General features: G+C 37.8%; 1 protein-coding gene across 1 annotated transcript; it reads right to left on the bottom strand.

Moving 5' to 3' along the window:
• Positions 1–36: 36 nt before the first annotated feature.
• sgca (sarcoglycan, alpha) lies at positions 37–9,384 on the bottom strand. The gene is made up of 11 exons (XM_065949521.1): positions 9,235–9,384; positions 8,829–8,957; positions 8,567–8,712; positions 7,143–7,209; positions 6,864–7,062; positions 6,590–6,758; positions 5,088–5,296; positions 4,854–4,880; positions 3,214–3,387; positions 3,003–3,029; positions 37–2,896 (listed from the first exon to the last, which is right to left on the bottom strand). The coding sequence occupies exons 1-11, from the start codon at positions 9,272–9,274 to the stop codon at positions 2,890–2,892; spliced, it is 1,194 nt and encodes a 397-aa protein (XP_065805593.1). The 5' UTR covers positions 9,275–9,384; the 3' UTR covers positions 37–2,889.
• Between the last annotated feature and the right edge of the window lie 2,068 nt (positions 9,385–11,452).

Consider the following 11,452-nt stretch of genomic DNA (forward strand, 5'->3'; position numbering starts at 1 on the left):
GTCTATGCAGTGCAGTTGTTTTCTTCTTAAGTGTTGGTTTGACAGAAGAGGTCCTCAGAAAAAAAAAGGGTGCTCACTGCATATGTAATGCATGCAATCATGTCTCTGTAGATAAAAGCAAGTGACTCTGATTCAACATCATTTCCCTGCTCATGTGTTCAGTGTTCATCCTTCTGTCTGTTTATTTTTTTTTGCCCCCTGTGGAAAACTCCTCTTCACTAAAAAAAAAAAAAAAAAAAAGCAAAACAGCACACATCCCCCTGCCTGTTGTTCATGTTGTTTGTTGATGTCTTACGCGAAAAGGTTTCTTAAAAAAGAAAATTGAAGCAGACCCACTTTCATGGTTTAAAAGAGAGATTCTGTACTTATTTTGTACATGTATAATAAATTGAGATGTTTTTAATTATTTTTGGGTGCTGAAATAAAGCATGTGAAGTGGTCTACTCAGTGGCGGATGTTTTCACTGTCCTATTTTGCAACTGTTGTGAAACTGAAATCAGGTGTTAGCACTTTAGGGTTAATACATAAACTGCAGCTGCATGTTGACAGAGAACCCAGACAGACCCTGCATGATCCAACACGGGTATTAAAACTGAGTTTAAATAGGTGCAGGAATCAACTGTTCCACAACAGTTGCACTGAGAACATTTCTATTGAGGAGCAGTGAAAACAAGGCCAATAACTAATACTCCAACCTGGCTTCACTATATTATATACACAGATTGATTATGTCTGTCTCTAAATTCCTGCAGAAATCTGAGCTAAAACGGCACAAAATGCAGCGAAAGACAAAAATTAAATATCAATCAGACATGGAAACTTTCAATTCATACGCCACTTTTCCATCTGCACAATCACTCAAAAATAGGGAGATTTATTTATGAGAAATAAGATTTTGCTTCTACCAAAGTGTCACCAGAAAAGGAGATGTGTGTCTGGTCTGAAATCAAGGCTCGTTTATCGGATGACGATGCACCAGTGACCCCTTGTGGTTGTCCTGTATAACTACAGCTGATTTAAACGTTCAAATCAAAGGAATCTTTACACCACTGCTGCATGGTTTTCGTTTTTAGATTTCCCACTTTGACCTCCATCATACAGTCAAAGCAGTGGATGTAAAAGTTGTCAACATCTGAGGTAATATTACGCCTTCATTCATTTAAATCAAGGGATTTAACGAAATGTGACCTCAATGGAGTGTTTTTCAAATCATTAGGGATTATGATCCAGTCTAGGTTAAGTATGTCTGTGTAAAATAGCTTAACCAGAGAGTTTATAGACAGATAGGATCCAGAAGTGCTACAAGGTAACATGCAAAACAAAACAGAAGTTTTCACATAACAGCCAAAATCTTGGTTACCGTGTAGTTATGCCAGCATGTGGCCCTGTCCATTCTCACTGAAGGGTTGGGAACTCCAAGTATGTTCAAAATAAAATAAAAACTTAAGCAAAGAGAATCATTTTCAAACACGGCAAAAAAAAAATCTAATTTCCCGCGGTACTTTAATGCATCACAAATACTTGTCTTTTCAATGGATAATAGAAAGGAAATACAAAGTCAACAGAAAAGTTGTAAATCTTGAGTAACACTAAACACAAAAAGTACGGTAGAGTATACATGTGCTTTCAAGTGAAGTTAATTCATGTGACAGGTAATGTATTTTCTTATGGAAAGCATGAATAGGAACATGATTTTTCAGACTATCATTGTAGGACAGACCTGAAGCATTGTAATACTGTGAAGAGACACTTTGGACATTTTTGTTAAGGGACACAAAAAATGAGAGAATATGGCCTTTGATATATTTTATTATTCATGAAAGGCGGTGAGAAATAACGGCAGACAACAATTTGACAAACTACACGCGATTAGTCGATCATAACTGCACTTTGTATAGCAAAAAAAAAAATATATATATATGGAATTTCCCACTGCAAATATATAACCATAGACTGTGGCACAGCGAACTACAGAAGCCCTAAAGGGACATAAATCCTTACATTTTATTGACTCTATTTTCCGTGATAACAAATGTAATCTGCGGTTAGTTGTTTTCTCAAGATCTAAATGTATTTTTCTCATTATTTCTGGATAACAAAGCTTATTTAAGATAATGGGATCATTATCAGACGAACTAGACAACACAACAATAGGCTGGTCACTTTCTTTAAAGGTCACATATTATGCAAAATACACCAGCCGTATGTGTCTCTAGTTTGTCTATAAACCCACCAATTATGAGAAAAGTCCATCCTCTCTATCTTTTACCTGCTCCACTTTTCAGAAAATGTGTGCAAAAACAGGCCGTTTGGAGATTTTCCCTTCATGACATCACAAAGGACAGTAACCCCTCCCTCAGGTGGGTGACACTCCCACAGCTAGGTGTTTGTTCTGCCCTCTGAGTCTGCCTTCTCAAAGAAAATTGCGCATGGTGCAGTTATGTCCAAGCCACCCAACGCTTGTCAAACACAGCTCATTTACATATTTAAAGGTACAGACACAGAAACAGCCTGTTCTGAACAGGGCTGAAATAGAGGCGTTTATAGACATGATCAAATACAGGATCAGAGTGGATTTAGAACAAGACACTTCACAGACATGTTCTGGAGAGCTCTCAGACTTATTTAAACTGGTTGAAAAGGAGGAGAATATGTGACCTTTAAGTTACCCTTTTCCCACACTATTAATACGTTTTGCCTGTTTCTGTTTATTTTGGGCTTTTGCAACTCTAAAGACACATAAGATAAATACGTCTAGATCTGGAGAAAACAACCAGAAACGACTCTTCATCACAAAAAAACTGAGTAAATAAAATGAATGGATGCATGTCTGCTTCAGGCTTCAATAGCAAGCAACTTTGATGATAGACACTTTATCCTCTGTTCTTCTCATTTCCTGCAAAGAAAAACAAAAGCAGCATCAATAAAACAGCCAATCAAAAAAAGGGGGAGACTAAATGTAGAGCGGATTAAATGCAGTGTTGTAGGAGGAGTGGGTTTACCTGGGCAGGGTGTCACTGTAAGGATCGCTATGAAAAAAAACAGAGAAGTGAAAAAACATTCTATTTTTAGAATTAATTTGTCTGAAAAGTGAGTCATCGATAACAGTGACATAACAGTGATAATGGAATCAGGATGACTAATGCTGCTAATGAAACAGCGGCGGTAGATGTGTGAATAGATGGTTAAAAATAATGCAGGTGAGGCTCTTACTGCTGGGCCATGATGAGAGGGATGTTGTCAGACTGCAGAGGTGGTGCCTCCTCCCCGGTCCTGTAGTTAAACATGGGCAGCGTGGACAGGGGTGGAGGGAGACGGCGGTTTGCTGCCATGTTCCTCAGCTCGTCGGTGTTCTCCAGAATGGTGTTGTGGTGGTACAGCTGGATCCTGCAGCACAAACAGAACATTACAGAGGCTTTTTGTTTTACTCGGTTAGTTCACTTAAATACTAACATGCAGAGGTTGAAAGTAGCTTAATGCATTTTCCTGGGGGGCGCCGGTGGCCTAGTGGTTATTGCAGACGCCCCGTATACAGACGCTATGATCCTCCTTCGATAGTGGCCTTTGGCTCCCCCCTGCCCCCCCTCTCCATCCTTCATTTCCAACTCTATCTACTGTCCTAGCTCTACAATAAGGGGCAAAAAACCCTGCTGAGGTGGGGCTGAGCAGGAGTGCGGTACTGGTGCACGTCAAAGCTGGCAATGAAACAGGAGAGGAAATCTAGCAGATTAAATAGACAGCTAATTGGAAGGAGGTGTTGTCAGGCGGGTGTGAAATCAGTGCAGCTCGAGTTGACTGCTTGAAGTAGCTCGCAGGCGTCGCCTCATTCTAGTTTGAGGCTTTATCTTAAACATCACATTCTATCTACCTTTTGTTTGTACTTGAATGGCTTTACATTAATCTTTCTTTACTTACTTTATAATTCCTTAGTTGCCTGTCTTTTACTCACTTCTGTAATTTGACTATATCATCGTAGTGGAGAGCTGCCCACTAGATGATGTCTCGAGTAAAGGTTGATTGACTTTGATGCATTTCATCCCGACTGTCTCTCACCCATAAACCTTGTCTCTTTTTAATTTTTTGCTATCTAATAAAAACAAAATAGATCTAAAAACAATCTTTAAAAAAACACAGTGTCACTGGTGAAGTTGGAGCTGTTTTGAATTACTTAAAAAAAAAGGTATTTACATGTGCTGAACATCAATCTGAGAGAATGGGGGATAATTATTGGCAGACTCTGGAACAAAAGAAATCTGTTTACCCCTATCTATAATTTTTGATTTTCAGTGAGACATCTGAGCGTTTAATTAAATGAAAAAGAAGAGAAGTTAAGAGGGAACAAAACAGACTAAGTGGAGGTTTAACAACTCATTAACATCCTAAATATGACCCGAATAAATATTAAAAGCTTGTATAGCACTTTTCTAGCGTTATGACTATTTAAAGCTTTTTTTACACCGCAGCTCATACCTACACATTCACACACTGAAGGTGATGCTATGGAAAGTGACAGTCAGAAGTAGCTAATCCCAATCATACACATTCACATGCCACTGACGAAGCAGCAGAGAAATATGGGGTTAAGTGTCCCTTTCTGTAAAGGCTGGAAACCACTGAGTCATTAATTCTTGATTAAAAACTTGATCTTTAAAGCAACGAGTAAACTCCAGCTGTGGAATAAATGTATCTGAGTAGTAAGCACGGCATTTCCGTTTATAACACACTGGAGCATTAAATAATAATAATATAGCACTTGTATATTTCAGATGAATGCAAAGAAATACTATAAAAATGCATTAAAATATGTAACAGCATCAATCACAGCAAACAGAAGAACGCCTCAGTGTACTTACTGGTTTGTTTTTGCATTCCTTTTCATACTGCAAAAGAAGGAAGAAAGAGTCATGTGTCACAGTTTATCTGCATCAATCAAAGGTTGAGTTTACCAGCAGAGCAGATTTGGCTTCCCACACGTCTGCATCACATTCCCACGAGCGTTAAAACAGGGAAATGTTTTGCAGTGTGACATTGACATTTGACATTGGTAGCCCAGATTATTATTCAGGAGATTCAAGACAGATGCGTACACTCCCTCTCGTCTGCCGAACATGATGTAGGCCAGCATGAGGAACAGGATGACGGCGAGGATCAGGGGCACGATCACTGTCACGATGTAGTCGGGGAAGTAGTCTCTGCTCAGGGGAGACTCGGGGGGGTCGAAGTCGCCCCCGTCCTCCAGGATCCCCGAGCCCAGAGTGGGAGCAGGGGGAGCCGGCTCCTGTTTAGTCAGATCAAACTGCAGGGGGATGAAAACACACATGAGAGGGATTCTTTTGTTAAACACACAGGAGGACAGGAGAGATGAATGATGTTACTGAGCTGTCAGTGATCCTGCGGTGTCCCAGCTAGGGCTGCAGCGTACGATCATTTCTGTTCTTTCTAGGTTCAATGATAAAACTCCTGTCAAGAGCATCGGTTCTACAGCTGCAACAGTATGCCTTCTTTGTCCTTAAACAAAAGTAATGCAGCTCATTCAGAAGTTAAGCATCTGCTCTAAGATTGTAGGCTAACCCATGCAAAGACTCTTCGAATCGGCCTACATGTTAAGGCTGGCTAACATAGCATCGCCTCTGACCCCTGACCACGCTCTGAACACAGAATGTGAACTTTTACCATCAAAACCGGAGCTCATTTCGCTTGAAGCCTTTGGCTCGATCTTAAAAGATAAAAAAACGTGAGACAATTGGACAGTGCCATGTGTTTCTGAATTGTAATCTGTGGTCAAGATTCTGCACTTTATCTGTAAATCAATTGGCACATTGTAAATCGTTGTTCTCTCTTAACTTATTGTTTGTAAACCGTCTCTTTATCATGTAATGCTTTTTTATGACGTGTGCTGCTGCCCTCTTGGCCAGGTCACCCTTGTGAAAGAGATCCTGATCTCACTGGGTTATTCATCTGGTTAAATAAAGGTTAAATAAAAGATACAGGGTCCCACGTTTTAAGAAGGTTAGACTGAAACACTCTTTTGTTCACCATCACCAGTCAATTCTAAAATTGAATGCGGAGCTGAATCCCAGATCAGAGCAGGTTTATAGCCTCTGGGTTTTTGTGTTTGAGTGTGTGTGAGGATCATGATGCTGCAAGACTTCAAGGTCAATGAATAACAGAAAAAAAGAAGTAGAAAACAAAAACCTGAGCTAACATCTTGGACCTGCGTGTGTCTCTCTGGCTGAATACAACACATGGTATCGATAATGCAATTTCAATCCAATCCAATTCGATATTATTAAAAAGAGACAAGCTGTGTTGGCTTTCAAGTATTTAGAGAGAAATCCTTGGAAAAGGAAGAAAAGTTGTTTATTTTTTAATCTAATGTTCTTGTAACAGAATTATTTTTTAATCCCCTTTATCATGTTCTCACTGCTCAGATTGATTTTTTTGTTCCTGTTCCAAAGTTGGAAACAACCGATTGATTAAAAATGTACACAACTAATCCCCAATCTCTAACCTTCAATTAAAAACAATATTCTTGCATTTAAATCCTTCTTTTAAATCAAAACACATCACATTGCAGTATTGGTCTCACCAGCTCAATCTTGCACCAGCTGATACAGTTGCTGGGGATGCTGCAGAAGTTACATTCTCCGGGGACTTTGACTTTGGCTCCTGCTGTGCACTGCTTCTCGTACTCGGCTGTCAGCGTCCCCAGGAGACAGCGGGAGAAGTACTTCTGAGACCCCACCTTCACATACACCCTGACAAGAATCACATTTTATTAAAAAAAAAAAAAAGAAAAGACAGTTATTGAAGCTGAAACTTAAAGCCAGGCTGCACAGATCTCTCTCTCTCTCTTTGGTTACCCTTCAAAGTGTCCTGCCAGAGGTAGAGGGACTCTGCCGCCACGGTCCAGAGCGTTTGAAATGTTGACGATTTCCAAGTCCTCAGTCTTCCACAGCTTCTGCAGATCCTGCTGTATCTCCCCCTGAACAGTAGAGGGCAGCACCTTCTCAATCTCCCTCAGCTTGAGGAAGAACTCGGCCTGATAGGGAATCATCTTCTCTGTGACAGACAACAGGGAACTAACGAGTAAACTGTTTGTTCTGTCATTATAACCACTTCATTGATTAAATCAAACATACCTGCAACGGCTTTGATTACAAATATTTGTCTGGTTGTATCATAGCTCCGTTTGTTGATGGCATAGACCTGTCAAAAAAAAACAATGAGTTTGTCCCCACAGTTTCCATCATGTTCTATATATTTGAACATTTATACAAACACATTGCTTCACTTTTGTTCCTTAATCTTACTGCGTTTAAAGATATTTATTGCTTCTGTACTTCTATCAACCTGCCACGCCCACTTCTGCAGAAGAAATCATTTCCCATAAAGCCTAATAACCCTTTTAAATGTGCACAAATGTTAGGTGTGTTAGGAATATAATTATATTTGTGTAAAGTGTATCAAAAGTGCTGAAGCTGGGTTTTAACAAGTTCTTAATTTGCAAATAAAAGGTTGGTTTTTTTAATCTTTGAAGTATCAAAATGTGATATAAATCTTTTTTTTAGGGATTTGTTTTCTGCTGAAATTGTGTGAAGAAATTTAAAATCAAATCATGGCTCAAATCAACTCAATCATGTCCTCATCACACATAAACACGTTAAGTTTCATGAACTCTGTTTGATAATGTTGTAGTGTATTCATACAGTATGTTATCATGGCATTGTTAGGCACTCTTAGCTTATTATTGTTTTAATATAATGTATGAATTTCAATGTGGACTAGTGTAATGCCATTGTTGTGAAGATGTTGTTAGTGTAGGTTTTGTTTCTTCACAGAGACTGCCCAGGGACTACAGATGTAAACAGCTAACTGGCTGTACACTGTCCCTGTCAAAATAAATAAATAAATAAATAAAAATAGTGAAACTAAAATGCGTTCCCGGGCCAGAATTGTTGTATAATGACATTTAAATGAAAATAACAGTTTTTCTTGGTGCTTGTGTCATGTTTCTTTTACCTTTGACTTTAAAAGTTGTTAAAGGAGACATGAAGGTTAACAGCTGGGTTTTTTTCTTGACTTAAAGGGAAACCATGCACGTGTAAAATTTACTAAAATCATCCTAAAAACAAGAAAACGCCTTACGTTTTAGTCGAATAAGAAGGGTTTTGTATAAACTTTCATCTCTGGTTTTATATATGCATCCAGACTCCAACATGTTTTGCAGCTACACGCTGTTTGATTGAAACTTTAAAGCCACTTCAAAACTTGCCATCTCTTCTTCTTCAAAGACGTGCATCTCCCTGAATATTTAATGCTGGTTTCAAAACGGCAGCTCTAGAGAGAAACCCAAAGCTTTTGTCTCGGGGGGGATTTGACAACAAAACCTGACATTTACCGCCTGTGTGTCAGACTGATGCATGTTTTTAAAAAAAGATATATCTCTGGAATCTGTGTGTGTGTCCCATTATCCACAGGGACAGAAAATATAAGGCTATAGACAACGGGGGAGTGCTTTTTAAAATAAAGTGCAGAGTGTTTGGTGTAAATGGTGGCTTCATACCTCTATTATACTTTTCCCCGGGGACATTGGCGTTCCGTACAGGAAGCCATTATCCAAGGGGTGCCTTTGGGTGAAGCGCAGCCACTCGGGTAGGTCTGGGAAATTCTGCCGGTTGCATTTAAAAATCATGGGGTCATCGTGGATAGCTGTAGGGACAACATAAAAGAGGAGGAGACAAGCAGATGCATGAAATGAAAATGAGGATACGTCCCTTTGTTTGACGAGGACAGAAGAGGCGGATTCATTTGATTTCCACTCTCACCGTAGAGTTTTGACCGAGGTTCAATGTCGTTCTGGAAAGTCTCTCTCAACAGCTCGTATGTGAATAACCTCCCCACAGGAACGGTCAATTTGATCTCTGCTTTGGCCCCGAGCAGACTGACAGCACAAACTGTGTGGAAGTTTAAAAGAAAAAAAAAAAACACCAAAAGATGAATCTGAATGTTTGAAAATGGAGAAACAAAAGCTTCAACTTGACACTCAAATATGACAACACAGAAGCTCTTGTGTTGCAGTCAGACAGTGCAGCATACAATCCTCGACAGCTGCTATCAGGGACCAAATGTTCACACACTTAAACACAACAGACCTGACACTAAGAAAGGCCTTGCTGGTGCTGTAATATTGAAGCTGTAACAGAAAGTGTGATACTTAATGAATTAACTTGCCTGTTAAAAAGAAGAGCCAGCTCCCGCAGCAGCCTGCCATCTTGTTCGGGCCTTTGATTGACAGAGCCAAGCGGAGAGGGGCTTGGTCACAGCCAGAGACATGTCAGAGCTATTTTTGCCTCACTCACCTAAAAACATCCGGCAGGCTGTCTGGGAATAAATCAAGAGCCGGATTATTTCCTCTGGTACAATCAAATCATTCACTCAGAGCCTAAAGCAAGAATTTCTTTTTTTTTTAATTGAAGCACTTGATGATTTGAGTTACTTTTCTTGAGTATTTCTAATGTCTGTGACTTCATACTTGTATTCATTAGAACATATTTGACACAGCTGAGTTTTCCTGATGATGAAAGTGACTTTACAACATAGATTAAATACACTAAAGCCTATAGACTAATGATATCACTGTGCAGGACAATGTGCCTGATATAGCCTATACTTTTGATACTCTAGGTATATTTCTGATTTGTACTTATATCACCGGGGCCACACATTGAAAACCAGATGATTAGACTCTTTTTTTTAGACACTTTTTAGTCATCTTTTATGACATTTTTCTCTCTTCAAATGTTTAAATAACACAAAACAGTACTAAAGGATGGCACTTCTGCTTTACTGAGATGTGATTTACAACTTTCCAATTTGACAGCACCACAATATTTTGGTCCTCTTTATAATGTCCTTGAGACTAGACCTTCAGCTGCTGGGAAATAAAGTAGCTTTGATAATAAAAGCGAAAGAAGAGGACAGCTTGATAAGAGTCATGGGACAGAAATAATCTGTCGGCCTTGTAGTTAAATCCGCTCTGTAAAGTTATAAGTTACAGTTATATATATAGTTGCTAAACCAGCCCTCGACTAGATACCGGTAAATGGAAATGCTTTGTCTATCTTCAGTGATAATGCTTCATGTATCTATCAGCACAGATGCAGAATGCAGGAAGCAACAATGTGGCCTGCCTGTGAACTACGGATGTGTTATTGGTGACAGAGGTTTGACGTGAGTGAAGATTGACTGGGTCCTAAAGCTAGTCTGGTTTTATTTAAACCACAGTCGCCTTAGCTAAAAAATTTAAGAAGTTGCAATTGTGTTTTTATTTATTTTGTTGGGAAAATTTACAAAGTAGGAGGCATATAGCCTACTCCTACTAGAATACCTATTAAGTGTTTGTTATTATGTAATTTAATTTATTTTTTATTTTTGTGATGTCTGCTCTTGAAAGGTGCTATAAAAATAAACTTTGATTATTTACCTTTAATGCTGTTGGGTTGACCTTTTGACACCACATTCAAATTTAATTTCCTTATTTTAATCTTTTTTTTTTTTTAACAAATAGTGATGCCATTGTTTTTGTTAACAACGAATTAGTTGGAACTATTTTTTATTTTTTTTGATTATACTTTTTTTATAGCACTTTGAAGCTAGAAGGAAATATAATGAACAAAATAAACACAATGAAGAATTCAATTGTCTGATATCGATGACCATCATAACTATTATCAGAAACCCATCGGTCATGTCCAAATCCTGTTGTTGTCATTTAATAAACTTGTAGCTAACTGTTGCCATGGTTATACACGAATTTTAACTAAGTAGCTAATGGTATTTTACTGTTGTTAGCTTAATTAGTTAATGTAACTGCCCCCACTTTTTTATTAGAGTTATTATAATTGACTAAATATGTTTATACAAATTATACATGTATTGTTAATTAGTTCAGTTTTTTCAGTTAACTGCCACTCCAAGCTTTCTGTAAGAGGCTAACATTTAGCTCTGTTTAAAAAGCACTGTTTTAATTCAGTATATATTAAAAGTAACATTATACCCACAACATATTACTATTATTAGAATTTTGTATATACCGGTAATAATAAATTAGCATTGTAGGTATTTAAAAAAAAATATATATATATATAATTATTATTATTTATTTATTTAATTTAATTTAATTTAATTTAATTTAATTTAATTTAATTTAATTTTTATTTTTATTTTTATTTTTTATTTTTTTAAATATATTTTTCAATATCTATTTTTTTGTACATTCCAAATTTTTCTTTTTATATTTAAATTGTACTGATGGTCACTTTTTGCTTGCAATCTTTGCTCTTTGCTTGCTGTAACACTGTAAATGTCCCCATTGTGGGATAAATAAAGGATTATCTTATCTTATCTTATCTTAGAAGTAATATTCACAGTCTATGCGAGAAGTAAAAGG

The sequence above is a fragment of the Labrus bergylta genome, chromosome 21 (genome assembly GCF_963930695.1).
Source record: "Labrus bergylta chromosome 21, fLabBer1.1, whole genome shotgun sequence".
Classification (NCBI taxonomy): Eukaryota; Metazoa; Chordata; class Actinopteri; order Labriformes; family Labridae; genus Labrus; species Labrus bergylta.